At 34.4% G+C, this 23,226-nt stretch overlaps 1 protein-coding gene across 50 annotated transcripts in view; it reads right to left on the reverse strand.

Moving 5' to 3' along the window:
• mbl (muscleblind) overlaps positions 1–23,226 on the reverse strand; it is a 453,871-nt gene that overhangs the window by 262,447 nt on the left and 168,198 nt on the right. The window contains exon 2 of one of the 50 annotated variants that reach the window (XM_067770707.1): positions 6,219–6,288. The exons of the other annotated variants lie outside the window; for them this stretch is intronic. Within the exon in view, the coding sequence (XP_067626808.1) occupies positions 6,219–6,227 (9 nt within the window). The 5' untranslated portion in view covers positions 6,228–6,288. The remainder of the gene's footprint in view (positions 1–6,218; positions 6,289–23,226) is intronic. 50 annotated transcript variants of the gene reach the window in all.

The raw sequence follows: 23,226 nt of genomic DNA on the forward strand, positions 1-23,226 counted from the left end.
GTTTTGGTTGTAAAGATGGATTCGGGCGGTTGTTGTTGTTGTTGTTGTAGCAATAAGGTTGCTCCCCGAAGGCTTTGGGGAGTGTTATCGATGTGATGATCCTTTGCCGGATACAGATCCGGTACGCTCCGGTACCACAGCACCATTAAGGTGCTAGCCCGACCATCTCGGGAACGATTTATGTGGCCACATTAAACCTTCAGGCCATTCCCCCCTCTCCATCCCCAAGTTCCGTGAGGAGCTTGGGGTCGCCAGAGCCTCGTCTGTTAGTGAAACAGGGTTCGCCGCGGATAGGTGAGGTTGACAATTCGGTTTGGAGAAGCTATATATTGCGCTGACAACCTGAAGGGTTACGCATACCTACCGCGGGTATATTCCGATCCCCTAACCCGCTTCGGGCTATTAGCGAGCTTTGGGCAGTTTTCGTCGTAGTGCTTTTGTTTAGCTATATTCTATTAAAATAATTTGTTAAAAATAAACGATTGTGATAACACAAAGAAATCTATTTGTACTATAGCACTAATGTGAATATTAGCACTGCATTATCGGCAGTTGCTACCATATGCTAGATGACAGCGCAAACTGTAAGTTTTAATTGATTGATAGAACAGCTGAATCCTGTTGATATTTGATTCACTACTTTTATATTGGTTGCGCAAGATGCGCACGGGTCCGGCTTGTATATATTGTTTCTAATCGCTGTTTTTATGTACGGGTCCCTTTTTCGCCAATATTTGGATTCCAAATCAATAAATAAAGTTATGGTTGTAAAGATGGAGATTCGGGCTATTAGCGTGCTTCGGGCAGTTTTCGTTGTAGTGCTTTTGTTTAGTTATATTCTATTAAAATAATTGGTAAAAAATAAACGATTGTGATAACACAAAGAAATCTATTTTTACTATGAACCTATTGTGAATATTTGCACTGCATTACCGGCAGTTGCTGCCATACGCTAGATGGCATTATTTGGATTCCAAATCTATAAATAAAGTTTGGTTGTAAAGATGGAGATTCGGGCTGTTAGCGAGCTTTGGGCAGTTTTCGTCGTAGTGCTTTTGTTTAGCTATATTCTATTAAAATAATTTGTTAAAAATAAACGATTGTGATAACACAAAGAAATCTATTTGTACTATGGCGCTATTGTGTATATCAGCACTGCATTACCGGCAGTTTCTACCATACGCCAGATGGCAGCGCAAACTGTAAGTTTTAACTGATTGATAGAACAGCTGACTTCTGTTGATATTTGATTAACTACTTTTATATTGGTTGCGCAGGATGCGCACGGGTCCGGCTCTTTATAATAAATTACGGATCTAACGAGTACTATTTGTCGCTAGTTCGCATATACCATTAAACCGATCCATAATTTTAGAGCTATCGTGATTTAAAAAATGAGTTTCGATCACGGATCGTAACACGTAGTACCGACCCTGGCAACTCTGTCGCTCTTAGTACTTAGTTCAGGCGCAGGAAAGAACACAGAACTTGCTTAACTGTTTCTTCCTGCAGCTCGCACTTTCTACATCTGCTGTCACTGACGAGGCCTACTTATAAGCAAGTGATACCAGAAGGAAGCGTCCAGTTAGCATGCCCCTCGTGAGCCTTAAGTCTTGTCTCTTTAGACATATGATCAACTTTGTGAGTTCTAGGGATAAAAAAACAGTCCACCGCAGCAGCGCCTCTTGATGTGTTAAGGCCATGCAAAACGGAATGTAACAAAGAATATTGATAATTTCAAAAAAAAAAAAACTTGGTAAACTTACATTTCCAAAAAGCCCCAATGTCAAATATGTTATAAAAACAGCAGCTTTCGCATCACAACGGCTAAGTATAGACTCTTCAAGTCAAAATGCTAGCTATTGTTATTCGTTCATTAGTTAATAACTATAATTTTTTCCTTTATTATAGAAGTCTAATAATAACCTTTTCTACATACAGATAAATAAGCCTTTCGTAAATTTACTTCCTTTTACCCTCCACCCTTACACATACATAATATTTCCATTACCAACAATTCATTTGTCTTATTTATCTTTATCGATTTTCTACGACACATTTGCATATATTTTTTCTACTAGCTGCCCATTTCAACCAACAAAACAATGAAATGAAAAGCTTCAAGCAAATATGTTGCCAAGGTAATAGCAAACAAAAATTTCTGGCCAAAACACAATGTTGGCCCATGTTTAATACATAAAATGACTACAATGTGGTAACAACTGCAATACAAATGTGGTGTGATTAAGAATAGTTGGAATATATAAACAAAAGTGGTTTCATTGCTAAGTTGGTTAAAAAGTGAGAAACAGGAAAATTTTTGCATGCTAAATAATTAATGGGGTTGAAAATTTAATTGTTAAGCGTGTTGCTTTAGAAGACTATTGTGGTAGTTCATTTGGTTTAATATATGCCTTAAGCTTTTAGGACTTTCGTGTTGTTGAAAGAATTAGTAAATGCAGATGATGGTGTATAGAATGATATTTTCCACTTCACTCAAACTCAACTTACGTTTAAACGGACTAGTATCACAATTTTGAGAACGAAGTAGCGATACTGAGGGTGAGAGGAAATCACAACGAAAGTGAGGTTTAGCCGCCGAAACGATGATACTTAGCGGAAGGTTATCACTCTGCAAGCGATCCAAATATAGGATGTTATAACAAGTTGGTGGCCACCGTGGTGTGATGGTAGCGTGCTCCGCCTACCGCACCGTATGCCCTGGGTTCGAACCCCGGGCAAAACAACATCAAAATTTTAGAAATAAGGTTTTTCAATTAGAAGACAATTTTTTTAAGCGGGGTCGCCCCTCGGCAGTGTTTGGCAAGCGCTCCGATTGTATTTGTGCCATGAAAAGCTCTCAATGAAAACTCATCTGCCTTGCAGATGCTGTTCGGAGTCGGCATAAAACATGTAGGTCCCGTCCAGCCAATTTGTTGGGAAAATCAAGAGGATCACGACGCAAATTGGAAGAGAAGCTCGGCCTTAGGTCTCTTCGGAGGTTATCGCGCCTTACATTTATTTATTTTTTTTAACAAGTTGGAGAGAAGAGAAAATAATTGATAACAGTCAACATAAGCACCTAAAAATATTTTCAAGTCCTTGAAATCGAGCAAATCGATTAATTCTATAGAGTTAACTATTAAGTTACAGCTAAGTCATTTTAGTGGTTATTTATCAACTTGCTATCGAAGGGTTGCAGATGTGTGATCGATTTTATATTGAAGGCGAAAACCCTTCTATATCATATGTTTAACTTTTTCTTAACAAATTGATAAATATTCCATAACAACTCGATTACTTTGCTAAACAAAATCGATTACTTTTCGATACCAAAACGACAACTTTTTGAAAACATATTGATAAACAATTGTTTTGTTTTATCGGCCTATTGATAAAGGATGAACAAGTTTTTATAACAATTATTTTTTTAAGTTCTCTATAATTAAAAATAAATTTTTTAATTTTGAATAGAAGATAGATATTTTGCAGACACCTGCCATAGCTGCGCAGATAGACCCATTTCGAAGTCCTCTATGCCTTCTGTATCAGTACGCTTAAGACACTCTTTTCGACTGATAAATTGGTACTTCTATTCCTTTTTATCCACTATATTTAATCAGCGTTACGCCATCTGTTGCAAATCGCTGATAATGTTTCATTTTTATTTTCTGTCAATTAAAGTTTTGACATTTCCATGTGCTATTTTCGATAAAAAATCGATAAGTTTTGAATGGTGGATAACCATTATTATCGATAATGTATAACACTCGATAAAAAATCTATAACTCGTTTAAACCTCGTAGATGAAACACCTGAAGCAAAGGACACTTTTAACTGCACTACACTACGCAGAAATATGTTCCTTCCATGTATTCTTATGGCGCAAATCGTGACTGACAACAGCACCAGACGACCAATTGGCGACAGGCCTGATCAAATAGGCAAAATAGTTTCACACCATTTAGTGTGCACGCATCTTAAGAAAAGACACGCCCATTGAAAACATACCAACCAGCTCAGCTCGAGGCTTCGGTTTAAGATTCGGTTTTGAATTCCAATTTTTCATTCCCTTTCCTCCAATTTACTATCCTTACCTTGCGTTGCCTTGGTTTGCTATCGTCTTTATCTACTTAAGCACGAAGGTAAATTGCTCGGATATTACGATGTAGTGGAGTGACTACACTTACGTTTACATGTTGTATTTCCCAATACCGTGAGCAAAGATGTTTTCACATCAAAAGTCGATGAAAGTCGATAAAAACCTAGAATATTTTAACAAGTCGATAGGAATCGCGAAAATATATAAAAGACAACTTCAAATTGCGACACAAAAAAAATGAATAAACTGAAACGCAAACTGACACAAATCTCAAAGGTTGTTAAGAAACACACCAAACTAACAGAATATCAAAGTAGGAAATTACTAAGTCTGCAAGTTACGCAGAAAAATTATAAAAATCATTTAAAATTGAAAGAGCATTCTTTTAACAATGGAGATGGGACGAGTCCCCTGTCACAGTGATGTTGGAACTGCACTTCCGACAATCTAGCTAAGAAGCCGACTGTCGTAATCGAGCCCAGCTCATCGTAGGACGCTTCTTCTTATTTTCTTTTCGAATGACAGAATACAAGAAATTCGTCCCAATTTCTGGCCACAGGAATATCGAGAGAACGTGATCAAGTCCGATACAAAAAATTTTCAGGTTCATCTATATGGAAGTGAGGCATAAAACATAAACAAGCCTAGGGGAAATCACAAAATTAGCGATGAGTTCATAGCTGTATAGCTGTGGGGATCGAAATGTTAAAAAGTCTTTAACATGGGAACCTACGAACGTCTAAGGAGACGTTAAAGATATTTGATTAGCAGTCGGATTTCAGTGCAACTCAGTAACTAAGCATGTAAATATACACCAGGAGAGCTACAAAGTGTTGCCTTATCGGCACTTTCTTTGAGTTTTTATATATTGCTGCGAGAAATAAAACTTCTTGGTTAAATAGTGGTCGGGGAATACCGGCATCAGAGCAGAATTTGCAGCAGAGGAAGAAAGCAGACTACACTGAGAGAAGCATCCCACTCTACCCGGTTTTTGATCTGAGTACTGTAAAATGTTTAACTTTAACTTATCCAGATCCAACGCTTAGGTGAGGTGAGCCTGCAAGCCTGCCGTGAGAGGTAAGCCTGTCCTAAGAGGTTACTAAAATACCCAATAAATCAAGGGATTGTTTATCGCAAACCCCTTCAAAGGATGCCAGCGCAATTTGTGGCTTTTCCAGCCGAAAAATCCACATAACCAACCCGTGGCAAAACCTCTTATTTTAGCAGCCGAGGCTCGGGGGACTTCAAGTTCTTCATAGAACTTGGGTATATGAGCGGGATGGCCTAGAGAGTTCAATGTGGTCACATAAATCAGGCTTATACTTTAATAGTGTTTGCTACCGGAACGTCCCAGATCTATATCCGGCAAATGACCATCAGCATCGATAATGCTCAACGAATTCTTCGGAGATTGTCTTTATTGCTACAACAACAACAAGTTAAGTGCCTCCAAATGACGCAAATAATATTTTTAATTGTAATGTGAAAAAAACACTCTAAGTGCCAGATTATGTATGATACCAATACAGTTTGCGCAATCACTCACGTTCCCATTCACCTCTATATAATATGCAAAATTTCACAAAGGCGTTCCGGTTTACTATCAATAACTGAAGTGATTGAATGCTCTTATATCACACGAATTTTGGGTCATATGACACAAAATTACTCTTTGTGTCGCGTTGCCCCTAGCAACTTCTTCATTATGTTGAAAGACCTATTAGTTGCTCTTCCATTATAGTATTCTTCTGATGATAATATTTTGTGTGGTCAAAATCATTGAAATGAGCCAAGTAGGGCAACAAAATAAAGTGTTGTACTTCAAAAGCTTATTCTAATAGTGCTCTGCATGTTTTTGTTGTTGTTGTCTCATTGATTTCTAGCTTTTTCGCGTTAAATCCAAAAATTAAAAGAAAAATATATAGAGTTACACGAGCTTCTAAAAATCAAAGGATTTCCTCATAAGATTACCGAAAAGACTAAAAAATTGCGAACAAAAGCAGTTGAAAAAAAAAATTAAAAAAAAAAAACAAATTGCTCAAACTTCAAACAGGAAATGCCCAACGCAACAAAAAAAATATTTCAGACAGATCTATTTGTCTTCCATTTCACACACCTGCCACATATTCTCACAGCATCACTTTCGCTTTTAAAAATCCTTTTGTTTTTCGTAGACAAGTGCTTACCTGCAAAGATAAGAGAACATAAAAAATCAATATTTGAATAGCTAAGTGACTAAATAAAGGCCTAAAAAAGACGTTTGATAAAAAAATAAAAACAAATTTTCTATTGTATTTTGTATTATATTATGCTAATAAAAGTAGATGTGACTGAAAAAGTATACGACATAAAAACTTTTGCTGACAACACCAATATAATAAACAACAACAAGAACAAAAGGAACACCTGGCATATCCTGTGCTTGTTTGTTTCCTTTAGTTCTTGTTTTTTTTTTTCCTTTTCTTTTTCTCAACTGCACCTCCACGCAAATTGTACTTATATCCTGCCAAATACATAAACAAATAATAATTGAATTTATTCCACTTGCACGCCTTTGACGGTGAACAAATTGCAAAAAAAAAAAAAATGTGAGCGACCGGAACCGATTACCATGCATAATAAGATCCCTGCCCACACACACACACAAACTCAAATTCAAAAATACGCTGCAGTTGTTTGGTTAAGTAAATGGCAGAGAATTTATGGACAGCAAGTGTAAGTGAGCTGAATATTAAATGGCAAATAGGCTTCCGGGCAGCTTTAAAAAAAAATTCAATAAAAAACTGCAATCAAAGCAAGTAAAAAATATACAACGAAAAAAGTGAAAAAAGCTGTGATTACAAGCAAAAGCAAGAAAAGGCAGGCTGCGCAATTCTTTTTTTACATTCGTTTTACACTAACATGAAATGAGAGGCATTAAAAGGAATCTTATCAAAAAAATTCTTAAAAAATCTCTTTTCTGCTGAAACTTGATCTTTTAGTAGCATACATTTAGGAGCTTGCTGGAGTTTAGTTTCGGAAGTGAAATTTAACAAAGCTTTGATTTTATACTCACAAAATGAAAATAAAAATATTGCAAGAAATACAAAAGCAACTAAAAAAGTTGTTGAAGTTGTTAAGGCGTAGCTAACATTTTATACCCAACTGCAAATTTTAATAACTTTATTCTTAATGTTTTAACCCTACTCCTACTCTACAACTAAACTCGAGCGCCATCTAGCGTTAAAAGCTTAAGCTTATCGCTGCCTTCTATCCGGAAATAAGGAAGACAACTAAGTCCAGAGAGGTAAAATGGAAAAAGGCAGCAAAGAAAAAATATTATTAACAAAAAAAGTTAAATATAGAAATTTCCGAAATTTCGGTACAGAATTTTCCAAACGAGTACAGCCAAATAGTAACCTTTGCAAGCGTTATACAAATCTGGTAGGTAGTTTTGTCACCAAGTCTGTACAAAAACTAGCTATAAGATATATATTAGGGTGGTCCTTTTTTTATAAAAATTTATTAATTTTTTCAGTCTCGCACCTTGTGATATTTTTGATCTTCCTATTACCATTTAAAATATGCAAAAAAATTTCGAAAATATTGTTTACGAAAACTTTTAAATTTTTATTTGGTTTTCTCTAAATTTTTTTGGGTATACAGCTTTGTAGCCCAATTAAGTTTAGTCTAAAAAACAAAAGTTATAGGCCTCTAGAAATTCACATTGATTTAAACAAATTTTTTTTCGAAGAATATCTGAAATCCATGTGCCCTTAAAATAAATTTTTATGGAAGAAAAATGATACACCCTTAACAAAAAAAAAAAAAAAAAAATAAAATAAAATTGTGAAAAATCAATGCGAATTAATAACTTGTACTTTGTTGGACTAAAATTGGCTGGTATGCAAATTAAAGTACTCCGTAGAACTCAGAAAACTAAAAATACAAAGTTCGAAATTTTCGTACAAATTTTTTCGAGTTTTCGGATTCTTTCAAAAACGTTTTTGGGATTATTTGCATTGTTCCAGCAACAAAATTCTTTAGTTTAATTGATAAAATCTGAAAAAAATTGGCTCTGATATTTACGTGTTCGCTGCTGCATATAACAAATTTTACTTATACTTTATAGTAAATTTTTAAATATATTCCTAATCGTTGTCGTGTTGTCATACTTACATAATGCATAAATCATCTAGGCTGTTTTAGTATGAATATCCTGACTTACAAATTTGTCTAATTCTGTATTGATTGCTTGTAAAACTAAGTATAAAGTGGAATGCAACGTCAGTTATTAAACTTGACTTTTTTTGCATAGTTTAGCCTCTCTCCATTTTTTTATTGAGTCGCTCTAGAAATATACCCTTATTAGAAAATTTATCGTAAAAACAAAGAAAACTCAGCACCTTTCAGCTGCTTTTGGCTATTGATTCTTCGATGCCTTTGCTGCTGATTCATTTTCGTTCTTCCCAACGTCACGCTGCCCCTGCCATCAGCCGTGGCTCTGAAAATATTTTCTATTCCTTTGTCTTTACTTTCATACAATTCTAATGCTTTGCAATCACTATAACACTTTCCTGCTCTTCAGATTTTTATTTAATCGAGCAATGCTTGCTGCCTCTGAAACAAATGGCCGTAGTCATTGGGCGCTTTATTGTCATTATTGAAAATTCGTCTATGAGTTTTAAAGTTAAACAAACAAAATATCATTGAGGGAAGCATGGGAGGGAAGTGGTGGCAAAATGGGTGAAAGCATAGAAGCCCAGCCTGGTCGGACGCGCTGTCAACCACTTCCTTTTGTTGTTCTCTTTTTTATTGTATCTTTTCTCTATTTAGAAGCAACTACTACTTTCTACTTTGCAAGCACAACTGAATCGTTACAAAAAATCTACAAAGGCACCAAACGAAAACGTTCAATTCATCTGCGAATATGTAAAAATAGGCAGACAGAAATTGCGTCACAGGATAATGGCAGGATGCGTTGCTATGTCAAAGTTTTTAGTTAAGGATATTGTCTGTCATTATTATGTCTTTCGGTAGCACAGGCACAAGGGAGTAATGAAAAGCACATCTCTATCGATTCAAATAAAATATTAGAATTATTATTTTTTTTTTTATGAGGAAATGCCTCAACTTTTTGTTTGCATTAAAACCCTATGCCATTAAATATTAGCTAGTATTTTGCAATTCTTTGAAAATTTTAATTAAAAAATAAAACAGTTTGAACTGCTCCGATAACAGGAAAATAATGGTTTGGATGAATTCTGAAGGGGAACAAAAACAATACAAAAATTTATGAAAGCATAAATATACTACACAATGATAATGATAATAGGTAACTCAAAGGATATTTTTTTGAAAAAATACAAAGGATTTGTTAGTATATAAATTTAGTTACTCTATTCACCGTAGCCTGACGTCAGAGCTCAAGAGTGTAAGTTGAAAGTGGGTATGGAAATAAATACTGTAAATGAGCAGCATTCAAAAAGTGACAGGCGCCATTAATGTACAGGAAAACAATGAAAGATGGTTGGGTAAATGTCTGTACAGAGGGAAAGCATAGCCTTAAACATATCCTATGTATCATATTAATAAAGTTCAAAAATCAGCAAAGAGATTCCTAATTTTAAAAAATTGTAAGCATCTAATATTATAATTATAAGCGAATAAATTACTACACATTTTATTGGACCCTTAAGAGCAATATTTTTTGTATCGAGCACCCCAAATCATATTCGTAAATGCAACAATTTTTGTCCGACATTGCGAAAATTTAATAAATAAATAAATGAGCTATAATTTTAAAACAAGCATTGTTGACACAATTCTAAGCGTTTCCATACTTCCAAAATACATTAAACGCATTGCCATTCAATGTCTTTGGAAATTCAAATCTTCAAAGTTGCTATAATTTTTATTCTTAACCCTCTGTAACATACTGTAGACCAATGGCAACATACCATTTAACCCTCGTAAATTCACGCAGAAATTATTTTTTCGTTTTTTCAAGCATTGTAGACTGTAGCCTACGTCTCATTCTTTCTACGAAACATGTGTTTGTTCCAGTGAAGTGGAAAATTTCGTACACTGTGCAAGTGCTAAATATAAATAATATCAAAAAAAATTGTTTTGTGGATACTGTGGATATTTTTTGTAAAAATATATAAAGTAAGAGTTCAGAGTTTATTGTGATACTATTTTCTTTAGATATATCTCCATGAAAACCGTGACTGCGTTACTTATTATTTTTTTAGGATGTCCCGTCGACTATGAACTCTCACTGACAGCGAGATCGCCTGCGCCAGCCATGATGATTACGCAAGTGAAGATGGTCCCGACTTTGATGATGATAGTTTGGCTGACACTGATTTCGACACAGATTTAATCTCAGATTTCGGAGAGCTGAATGAAGACTCTTTTGAAGGCGAATTTCATGTGGATGAATTAGTAGAGTACGTGAACGATAACGACCGTAACTTCAATCATGAAGGAGCGGTAGAGGTCGCCCCATTTCGGTCAGAAATCACAAGTACTTCAGCTCCTCCATCAAATGGACAAAAAACTGAAAAGCTACCGTTACTTTGGAAGAAAATGAGTTTAGAGATGAGCTCAGAGCAGCTGTCGTTTACTGGAAACGATTCATTGAAATCTGATATCTTGGAGCTTGAGACTCCCATTCAGTTCTTTCCTTACTTATTTCGGCCAGAACTTATAAAAAAAATTTGTATGAGACAACCCCCTATTTGGCACAGAAAGATGTAAACAATAATTTTAGAGTATCTGAGATAGAAATCCGACAGTTTATTGGTGTCGTATATCGTATGTCACTTGTCCAGCTACCCAGGGTAATCAACCATTGGAGTTCCATCGTAGGCACAACTCTAATTCCACAGGTTATGTCTTGTAACAAATTTGAAAAGATACGGCAAAATCTTCATTTCAATGGCAATAGCAAATGTCTTCCAAGGAGCCACCCTGACGTTGACAGAATCTTTAAAATATATCCCGTTGCGGACTCCTTGAACGAAGCATACGCAAAAGTTCCAATAGAAAGAAATTTCCACCTTTCCTAATCGCTAATAACTTTTCTGATAATTTTCTTTCCACTGTTGCTCATTGTTGCCTGTCGGCTACACTCCCCTTTTTATAATAGTATCCATACAAAAAACGAATTTTTATTCACGAATCTATCCGATTTAATTGAAATAAAATTATTTCGTGGTGATAAGTTATAGAGGGTTAAGTAGTACCATAGTGATGGATATGTCAAGATTTGATATACACTTTATACTATGGTTTTATTGCTATTTACTTTATATCATTCTACTAGCTTTTATAGCAAACTGTTTTAATGTTTTTACGGAAAAGTCTCTCTTGAATAAATTAGTTCAAAATTAGCTGTTGTTTAATTTAACTCATACTTTACTTTTAATTGTTTTTTAGATAAAAACAACTTTGTTGCTATTATTGGAAATTTTGTGTAAAACTCTCACGTATTTTGATTACAACTAGCTTCCTATAATTTTTTGGGTTTTTTTTTTACTGTGATCTATTGAAATATATTGTGTATTGTTTTGGTTAATTTTTTTGTAATAGGTAAAAATATTTTATTTTTAATCAATTTGCTATAATTTTTATAGGAAAATATTTTTGTTAGCGATATATTTTTATTCCTTCCCTGAGCGTATTTGTGCAAAGACTGAATGCAGCCTAATTTTCATTTCTTTGAGGACTAAACTTAACATAATTTCTATTCTTATAGTTTTTATAGGGAAATTTCCTATCATTATTAATGGAAAAATATATCGATCACAAGTTTTTGGTAAATTTTATGCAATGGTTAAATATATTTAAATTATAGTAAAGTTACTACAATTTTTTTAAGAAACTCTTTTTTAGGAAAATCTTTTTGTTTCTAGTATATCTTATTATATTCCTGAATTATTAAATAAAAAAAAAAAAAATATAAAATTTATAAATATTTCTTTAATTTTTAATTACTTTTGTGACTGAGTTAAATTGCCATAATCATTTCTTTTCAGCTGGACTAAGACTCAAGATCCTCTTTATTATTAAATTTCATATTCGAAAAAGGCACAAGTAAAATTAGCTTGTAATGCTTACAAATATTTATCAATGAGATTTCCTAATCAAATCGACTGGAAAAACAAATCAGCGATTACAATTTACAAAAAGGCCAGCAAAAAAGGTAAATAAGAAAAGGAGGATGAAATATCAATTGATAAACATTTATATATGCAATTATTTGTGCTAGTCATATCCATGATTTAAGGCTATCACTGTGGCATGTTTATAGAATGCTGACATTTCTATCCAAAATGTATTAAGTATTGTTATTAATGCACACAAATCTGTGTTAAAGACATATTAGGTTTTTCTAGGTTTATTCATTATAATTTACAAAGTACAAAAGGTATGAAATTATTTATGACAGATATGCAAGTTTTCGGTTGAAACGTAAAATTATTATTTTAAGCCCATTATGAGATTGCATAATTTTTTTGCTGAAACCAAGCGTGAAAGATAAAATAAATGGTTATATATGATGAGCGTTGCCAGAGGAAATATTCCAAAAATTTGGATATTATGGGAAAAATACATGATAAAAATCCTCAATTATCATTTTTTTAGGGAAAACTCCATTAAAACAATCTTGTAGGTCCACTTGCAGAACGGCACGTTATTTTTGTTAGGTTAGCTCTGAGTTAAACATTTAATTTTCTGTTCTGCAAGTAGGCCTTAAAGTTTTTTCTTTTTTTTCAACAAATTCGAATACTTATTTGAATTTTTAACATAGTCCCGCGTCTGAAAGCATCTTTGACTATAAAATAATAGTAGCAATGGCTTATTTTCGAAACATCTACCGTCAAACATTTTCTTAAAAATTTAAAATGGCGCCCAACGTGGGTCGCGCTAATATGGATTTGACAATATCAATCTTAACAGATGCTTCAAACAGCTTGGAGAAACGCTCAGAGCATCTAACGCAACAGTTTACAATATCCGGGAAGTAGTGCATGAAGATTTCCATGTGTACATGTGGTAGATATTTTAAGCTTGGGAGATAGCTCTTAGTAAAGTACTAAACTTTCGAAAGAAACACAGGAAGCGCAAGTTCCCATGAGTAAGTTTGTTGAACAGTTTTCAAGAAATGAGCTGTAAAATGCAAAGGTCAGATTTTCCCACAGATGGAGGTGCACATCATCAATTTAAATTTAACTTACAATTTGCAAGTTTGAGGTCAAGAATTTGGTAAACAAGTTTGGACCAACCTAAGAGCTCAATTAGCTATCTACGATAGTTTTCGAAACGGAAAACGTCTCAAAGCGAGGAAGCGACATAAAGACATGTAGCATGTAGCCTTTTTGGGTTATAAGATCTAAGATTTTGTAAGGTTTTTGCATGCAATTTTTTAAATCTAAGAAGCTTTAATTAAGGTCTAGTAACTAAAACTAGGGGAATTCTAATTCTGTGAAGTTTTTATAAAAATTAAATTCAGACAATTTTTTTCTAAATGTATGATTTTTTTCACCTCATCGTTTCACAGAACAAGAATTCTCCTGCTGTTTAACAAATCATTTTGAAAATAAATATTTTTGGCAACGCTCCTCATGATCAATAGCTTAGATGAACTTAAAGAAAGACAACCAAAGAAAAAGCAACAATAAATTGAATTTTATTTTTTATTTGATTGAATTGGAACGCAGTGAAGTGGTAGTAGCAAATTAAATTTCCAAGAAGTTTATCTGCAATGTAGACAATAAATAATAAGAAAAATGTGCACAGTTATAGTATTTATGAATTGCGGTCTTTGAATATTTTATTGCATAAAGACTATATTTAGGCGTAAGGGAAATGAATTTTTATTTTGTAGCTGAGTGGGCGTGGATATATTTTTATATCTGCAAAAATTGCTCATCACAGAATTAAAAAAAAACACAAAACGCACTCAATTTCAGGGTTGAATTGTTTTTTTTTTTTTTTTTTTCTTGTCAAAGACCCCCACATGATTTTTCTTTTTCAGTGTGTTATTCAATATAAATGTTTAATCTCTTGTAGGAATGAAGAAAAACACAAAATTTTATGCAAGTAAATTCGTCACAGCGACCGTTTGACAAGCTTATACAAATTTATTATCATATACGAAAATGAAACAATCATCGTGCTGCTCATGATTGGGGTGCGCCTTTAGATATGCTACATATTTTTTGTTTTACAATATTTATTTATGTATGCGGCTAAGTTTTGCTCATGTATGTCACATGTTTTTCTTTGATTATTTATCGAAGCATGGTTTTATTGTTATTTTTTTGCTGCTTTGCCAACTTTCTTTTTGATGTATTGATAATTCATTTTTTTTTTATTTTTTGCGTAAGAAACACTGCCTTCTTTCTATGAATTGAATATTGCATGTGGCAAACATGTGCGCGATATAAATCTTTATATTGAAAATGTTTTCAAACGTAAATCATGCTGTGGATAGGCGACATACATACATATGTACATATATGTACATGTAATAAATATAGAAAACATGCGGGTTTGCAAGAAAGGAACGCAAATATCTAAAGGGACGAGTTTAAGGTGTTGGATTGAATTATGAAGGCACAGTTTAATATCAGAGAGCTGTCTGGGTGAACTCTTTGAATGAATTTAACTCTAAACTGTTAAATAGAAATTTATAAAGAACTTACGACTATTAGTTTTCAAAAATTAAAAAAATTTTGCTCGGAGTTCATTTGCATAAAAGTTATAGATATTTTTTACTTCCTATAACTTTATAGCAACTTCCTAAAAATTTATAGCAACTAAATAAATTTATAAATTTTTCTTTAAATAAAAAATACAGTACCACTGTAATTTCAAGTCATTTAAAAAGCTAACATTTTTTTAAAATCGTTAGATATAATATAACAACTTTTAAATTATTTTTCAAAACATAATACTTTTAGAAGTTCTAATAATCTCATACACTCACAGGGTTCTACTTTTTATATTTTAACAGCAATTTTATCCTTTTTTCGTATGGTGTGGAATAAAATATAACTCTTGTAAATATCAGGTTTTTCAAATACCGCTAAGTTGATATAATTTATTTTTTATAATTTTATGTTCAACATATTTTTTATACAAGTGTTATTCGATTTTTTTAACTTCAAAAGCTGAAAAATTTCTTTAATTAAATCTCACTTGTAAGCAAGCATTTTTTACTTTTGAGTATACAAGAGTAACATCTCCTATAATTTATGGTAAATTAAAATACTGCCTGCTACACTGCCGATTGATAAATTTGAAACTAAAATTTTTTAAGAGTCTAATAGCTTTAGTTATTATGCTAATTTTGCATATCTATTCTGGATATATGCGAAGCGAGTACATACATATGTCCCCGTCTATCAAGACGTAAGCTCAGGAGGAATTCAAATATGGTCTTCTGTAAGTGGTTGGTACAATGGCGCCAAACAGATGTATGTAGTGGTGAAATGCACAGGTAATTGGATAACTCACCAGTATGACACTTTCAAACTCAGTTATACGATATCGTGTCCAACGTTGGGCGCCATTGTTTGTAGAACTGTGGATGAGGCTAGTAAGTGAAAATTCACCCAATATCGATGAGGGGCTTCCACAGTTCCTCGTTCACCCTATTCTTAATATAACAATCAATCCTAAAAAAATTTTGACGGATACAACTATTCCTGCTGGTACATAAAGTAACAAATCAGCATAACTTGACTATTGGAAAACCCACATATTTGTGCTTGTATTTTTCGATTGGACGGCAACAAAAATGTTTCACTAACATGGTGGCTGTTAAGAGATGCTTAACTTTAGGTACTTGTGTTCGTATTCCTAGTTAGACGCTATGATTTGTAGAGCTCTTGGTTAGACTGGTAGCAAAAATATACCCTATCTATTCAACAAAAAGGAGTTTGCATAATACCTTTCTTTAACAGTCTTCAAAAATAAATAATAGACATATTTATGCTGCACCTAAAGCTATAAATTACCATATTCCAGCAATTAAAGGTTACATATTTAGTTGCCTGGACTTTACAACCTAAAGGCAGACCTAAAAAATAATATTCCCTTTTCGATGCTAGCATTCTGTAGTGACTAGAGCTATAACTGCAGTAATGCGGCACTTTTTATTTTAACGGTGTGGGCAATCTAGATTTCTATGCCTAAATCATAGTACTTAATCAATTACAATTTCCCTTATAGCCTAGGCTTGTTAAAGGGTTGGTCCTTAAAGTCCCAATTATTTCAAACCCAACCTGAATTTAATAAATATAAAGAACAAAATATAGCAAAATTATACACCAGAGAATTGGCAAATGCTAACCGAACAAGTTCCACTCGCGCTTGGCTTTCCTATGGCATTTCCTTTACCTTTACATATTTTTATTATATTTCCTCGCTTCCTTTCACTCAGCTCTTAGTTTTTTGTTGCTTTTGAAATCATCAACGCCATTACAATTTGCTCGAGTAATTAACTAAATTCAAGACAGTCAAAGCAGTTGCTATTTTTCCCTCAACGCTCTCTCTTTCCTCCTTTAAATTCGCATGCCAGAATATCCTTTACATGTTTCTTGCCGCCTTTGTAAAATTCTGCCATCTACCAGCCACTATTTTCTTTAAGCTGCGTTGTCAGCGGAAATCCCTCTACTGCCACTACGTTCTATTTTTGTGGCAGGTTTGCGAGTGAAAAATGCAATTGCCGCAATTAATATACCCCAGAGAGACATGAATGGACGACACACAGCATACAAACCAACACACACAAGAGTAAAACGCTAGCTGGAGGACGACAGCATGCCATTCAAAGGGTGATTGTGTATATGAAGAAACGTTTCGTCGTAACAGTTCAATAGTTGTGTAATTTTTATAATGGTCAGCAAACCCTTGAGGATTTCGAAAATGTAAAAATACCAAAGACAACAACAAAAAATCGAAACACATCCGTTTCATGCCAATTGCTTTGGCTTTCAGGCGCAGCAATAACATCCACTGTTACTTTGCAGATACCACACAACTAAAGAGTGAAACATGTAGGTATAAAGTTGGGGTGAAAAGTATTGGTAATGGTAATTGTAATGGTAATTATTTTTCTACGATGCACACTACTTACAAAGAAAATTACGTGCATATATATTTGCTTTAGAAATTGAATGCAATCCATTTTATGGCGCCAGCTAATGTTGTGCTTTGCTATCAACGGCGGATGAGGGGCAAGCAGAAAAGAAAGGAAGGCACGAGTATGAGAGGCTGCTAAAGGAAACGGAAAACCTGCAAAGCGCTGGGCAATATATCAATTGTTGTTTGTTTAATCAGCAATTATCTGCGCATTTCTTCATTAAGTCTCTTTTGCTTTTCTTTTGGTGATTAATTGTTGTTGTAATCGCAGTTGATTTACTTGTAGTTGCCTGCCAGCGCAGTCATTTAACTTTGCTGTTTTTGCTGTTTTATCCTCAACCGTTATGCGGAAGTTTTGCAATTGAAGGGAAACTGTGGTAGAATATAAGTTTAGTTTGTGGCATGACTTTGCTTTGAATAGCGTGCGCCTGAATGTATGCTTCAGTGTTGAGAGAGCGGTAAAATTTCATAAAATGTATCTAAATTGAAATATTTTTGTGTTGAAAATACACACTTATTTATAAATTTAAATGCGGGCGAAATAAATCTTTGCATAAACACATTTTTATGATGTGGAAAGAACAATTTCGGCCTAAAAGTATGCATCGATTTTGATACAATTGAAAATAACTCTTTAAACTAGTAATAAAAGTTATGCAAGATATGTCAGGTTGCCGGCGTACCTTTGTCTATTTTTGAAATCTACAACTAAACTATGAAGGGTGAACAAGTTTCGGATGCGACCACCTATTTTTGGTAACCATGGCAGAAAACGGAAAATTAAGCCTTCGTTGTTAAACTTCATTGTGGCCAGTAATTTGGCCATTTATAGTACCGCGATTAGTACAATAAGATAAAAAGATGCCTTGAATTACAGCAAATATTTTTCTTCCCCACCCAAAGATATACGCTTACCGAGGATGGTTGGGTGGTTGGTTGCTGTGCTGCCCCGTCGAAGAGGCCGGACCTAAGTAGCGCTTCTCCTGTAACCAATTACAAATTGTAATCTGTGTGTTTACTCAAACCATTTGGTTAGATCAATAAACCTTCTGATATTCTCTTTGGAGCATTTTGACACCGCCTCCAGGTGGGGCAGCACAAAACTGCCTCGAGTTCTGAACCTCAATTTCGACAGGGCAGAGGAAATGGATGACTGCCTCCTTACACCCGTTCAGACTACAGCTCCGGCACCTGCCGTTAAAGGGGATTCACGTTTTCTCCGTATGTTGACTATATAGCGTGGATGTGATCCTGAATATCTCTTTCGTAGACATATTTAGAAGAGACTCTGTTGTTGTAGCTGCTTTAGCGATAAAGATAATCTCCGAAGGTTTTGCGGGTGGTATCTGTTCTTTCCTGGTTGCAGTTAGGCCATGCTTGCTTGATAATGTTGCAAATATCCGTAGAGTACCAATTGTTAATTGCGGTTTTATTGAGGCTGATAAGAATGTCACTCTTTATTGATGAAAGTGGCCAGTGCACTGTGCCTGCCCAGCGTTTTCTAACGATGCATCGACCCTTACCAGTTTATCCGCCTGTTCTTGTGAGCTGATACGCAAGTCAGCGTGATGGGTGCAAGGTTTGCTGCAACGCGTAATGTCCTCTTACAGTTTGCGACGGCTTTAGAGAAGTCATATGGTGAGTCAAGTGCTTTGAGCGCCGCTTCCCTGTCCGAGTATATGCGTATGTCACCGTCACTTACCCGATTCCCTTACAAGAAAATGCAGGCACTTCCTACCTTGTACCTATGCTAGGAAGATACTAGCTGAGTTTAGAAGACAGATGGGTGTTGCCACTTTTAGCTGTTTGGAGAAACAGCACCAACACTGCAGGCCATGTTTGACCTGTCGATGTATATAGGGTGCTTACGCCCTCAATGTATATTTTATAGAGGTGTATCGTTGTATTCACATTCACATTCCACCCTTCATATGGCTTACATTTATCTCTGTCGCCTGTGGTTGAGTCAGTTTTAACAGAATTGTGACTTTACACAAACTTTTGCATAATTTTCTTTGACTCATTTTATTTCTATCTGATTAACATATATGTGTTTCGCCGCCGGCTGACTGACAAAATCCTACTTGTTGTGGTTGCTAAGAAAAGCAAGAAAAGTGGCAAACAAGCGAATGTCTGGTTATCCCTACTGGCGCATATAAAGACTGACACACACGCATGAATGTCTTTAAATATTTTCTTTTTCTAAGAAAGGCGTTTTTATTGTATGCAAATAAATACTCTCTTTCATACTATTTTTCATGATATGCTTTCATTTTAATACAAGAAAAATATTTGTATGCCTTTCTTAAGAAATTTTTATGCTTTCTTGATATAATTTGATTGAAGATGCTTGACAGATCTAAATGTACTTATTCTTGGAGCGAATAAGTTGAAAATGGGATATAAATAAGAGTGATAGTTTGGATTATATGTGGGGGGTGTTTCAATGTATGCAGATAATCCGAGGACGACTTTTTAAGGACTGTCCACACCCGAAGACCCTAAATCCAGGGGTGGCCTCTGTTTGTGTTCCAACTTCGCTTCTATTTATGATTGATTGATAGCTGCCAATTATGTGTGCTGTGTGTTTATTCAAACCATTCAGTTAGATCTGCATTTCGACATCGTCTTTAGGTCGGGCAGCACAAAACTGTTTAGAGTTCAGTATCTAATTTTCACCGGGCTAGGCACACGCTGAGGAAATGGATGAACGTCTCCTTGCAACAGTCCACTCTGCAGCTCGTGCACCTTTCGTTAAAGGGGTTTAACATTCTCTCCGCGACTGGGCCAAACGGCCAATATCCCGTAAGGTTAGATGTGACCCTGAATATTTATTTTGTATTCGAGATTATATTTTTCCCTGGTTGCAGTCAGGCAATGTTTGCTGGGTAATTTTGAATTCTTGAGATTGATAAACTGTCACCCTTTACTGATGAGAATATCCGGAGCACTGTGACTGCCTCAGCGGTGTCTAACGATGCATCAGCCTTTGCCAGTTTATCCGCCTTTTCATAGCGCTCAATGTTCTTGTGACCTGGACCCAAGTGAGCGTGATGAGCGCAAGGTTTGCTGCTTCACATAATGCCCTCTTGCAGTTTATGATATATGGGGAATGTAGTGCTACTTGTCTGTCCCAGTAGATGCGTATCACACCACCGCTTATACGATTATCGGCTCGGAAGATACTAGCAGAGTTTGGAAGACGTATGAATATTGTGACTTTTCACTGTTCGTAGTAAGCTCCGACACTAACACGCAGGCCATTTTGGACCAGTCAGTGTAGAGTGAGGTTACAGCCCCACTGTAAACTTTTTCGGCTTTTCCGCTTGTGAGGGAAAACTTAGCCTGAAATTAGCATGTTTGTTGGTCTCGTTTGGTTATTGGTCATTGCGGGCAGAGCTTAAAAAATTTAGGCAGGAAAATCTTTGATTGTAATAAAATTTAATTCGTTTTTTTTTGCGAGTTTACAATCTACAATAAACTTGATTGTAAGCTCTTCGTTTACATACTTATGATCTACCAAAAAAAAAGAATTGATTTCAGTAAATTTTTTTTTATAACTATTGATTTTATTAGAGACACGCTTGCCATTAATGATTTATTGCAATCATATAATTAATATTGACAATAATAACTGATTGCAATCGCACTCATACAAATGATTGTAGATTGTAATATTTATACCATCAGTGATTTTAAGCGAAACGTGATTGCAATAAAAAACTCAGAAGTGACTGTAGGTTACAGTTTTTACAAATACAAATGATTAAAACCGACTGTGATTGCAATTTTTGTTGTTCTCTAAGATTGCAATCAAATTTGATTGCTAGTCTGACTGCTGATAGGGTTGACAATATGCTGCAGTTTTATTGTGCTCAAACACTATTCGTTCAATCGTATCACATTGCAATTCTCCACTAGATTATGCAAAATTTTAGCGCAAACACTTTCTCAAAATTTCCCAAAACATTAGCCATGTTTCTAGAATTAACCTCTGCCTCATTGCATTTCGTTACATTTAATTGAGTTTAACTGCAATAAAATTAGTGACCTGTCACTTTATTGCTATTTAAATTCTTTTACATTTGCTTCATTTTATGAATATTTGCTTATAGATCACTTAACAAATTTATCGGCTTACAACTGATTTTTAATTTATAGTAATTGCGCCAGCTTTGGTATTCAATCTTCATTGACGAGAAAATTAAATTTAATTGTTAGTAGCAGGAAAGGAACACCAATAAAACGATTTTCCTTGACACTTAATTTTTAATGAACTAGGAACGGTGACAAACTGCTAATCTTCTGATGTAATTTCAAAGACAAAAAAAATGTAATATGAAGTGCTGCCAAACTTTTTCGATATTGTCGGCAAGTTTGATAGCTGTCTTGTTTTATTTTTTCTTGCTGTTTCGCAAGTCCATTTCTGCTTAATCACTAAGACTTTGTTTGCTGTTATAACTTCTGACTGCCCTCAATATACCAATCTCATTCTACCTCACTCTATTTGTTTTCCTCAGGCTCCTCATCATCTATTAGCTAATAGCACTTTGTTTTCCAGCAGCTGCAGCGATTAATTTTATCTCGTAAATTTAACACTTTATATCGCGTAAGTAAAATAGCAAATTCGATTATAACACCCAAAGACTTACTACAAAAACACTAACAATTGCTTTTCTTACTACTTGTCTTATCTTATACTTCATTCAGCAACGTCCTTTCGGCGCGTACAGTTAATTTAAATTAGTCGTTAAAAATGCACACATAAAAGGGTGATTATGCGTTCGGGTATTAAAAGTAAGCCAATGTCTTGGAGGGGGTGGTGGGAGTAAAATACGCCGAGCGTGTAACAATTACTGTGTCAGAGAGATTGGGAGGGGAAAAGTAGTTGAAGAAAAGTTTATGTAGCAGAATGTTAAGAAAGTGTGAAAAGTTTATGTGCCAAAGCGTAAATACGCTTTTATTGTTTGTTTTTGGTCAGCAGTAATTTGTTTGGCTTAGCGCAAAGTTTATCGATAAGATAAATTGATTTTAAGGCACTTTTTTGAAAAGAAACATGTGTTGTGGCAGAATATTTTTTTTGAAAAGAGGTAGGATGATGCAGTAAACTGAAAATAGAGGCAATACTAATCTCAACTAATTGCATTAAATTCACAAATACAGTAGCGAGCATAAAATAGCTGTGGCTATTAGATCGACTCAATTTATTTATTTCAATATTTTGTGAAAAAATTTCCTTTTATTTTGTAACTGAAAATATGCAAACCAATTTCAAAAACAATTTCGAAAAATTAGGAAAATTCAAGGAAATATTACTAAAATTTTGAACTATTTATTTTGAGCTCTCCGAATTCTTTTGAGTGTGTTGTTTGTAGTACCACCAATTCTAAGCTAACAAAGTACAAATTATAGGTATATCAAAGTTCTCAATAGAAATCTTATAGATTTTCCTCCACACAAAGTGTGAACATTTTATTTAAATGGAAGAAACGCTAAACACCTTTCGGGAAAAAATGTCAAAAATCAACGTAAATATTGACCTATAATTTTTGTTTTGTTAGACTAAAATTAGTTAAGCTACAAAACACCGCACTTAAAAAAAAAAATTCTGAGAGCTCCAAATAAAAAGTTTGAAATTTCCTAAAATTTTCTTAATTTTATTTTTTTTGTTTTCAAAAACAGGTTTGAGAATGGATTGTATATTTTCTTGAAATATCGAAAATGAAAAGAATTTCATTGAAAAAATTTGACAAAAATTTCCACTGGAATATTTCTCTTTGCTTCTGTACATCATTATGGTTGGTGTATGAAGAAATTAAACTTGTGTTAACCTTTCTGAAATGATAAGCGTGCTACCAACCCGAAATTGCTTTCAAGTTAACTTTGTGGTGAGCCAAACGCTGGAACTAAAATATGAATATGGAAATTGAGATATTCAGTCGATTATCTGTCAAAATATTTTCACACGCATCGTTACACAAGGCGAA

The sequence above is a fragment of the Eurosta solidaginis genome, chromosome 3, assembly GCF_040869045.1.
Source record: "Eurosta solidaginis isolate ZX-2024a chromosome 3, ASM4086904v1, whole genome shotgun sequence".
NCBI classification, from domain to species: Eukaryota; Metazoa; Arthropoda; class Insecta; order Diptera; family Tephritidae; genus Eurosta; species Eurosta solidaginis.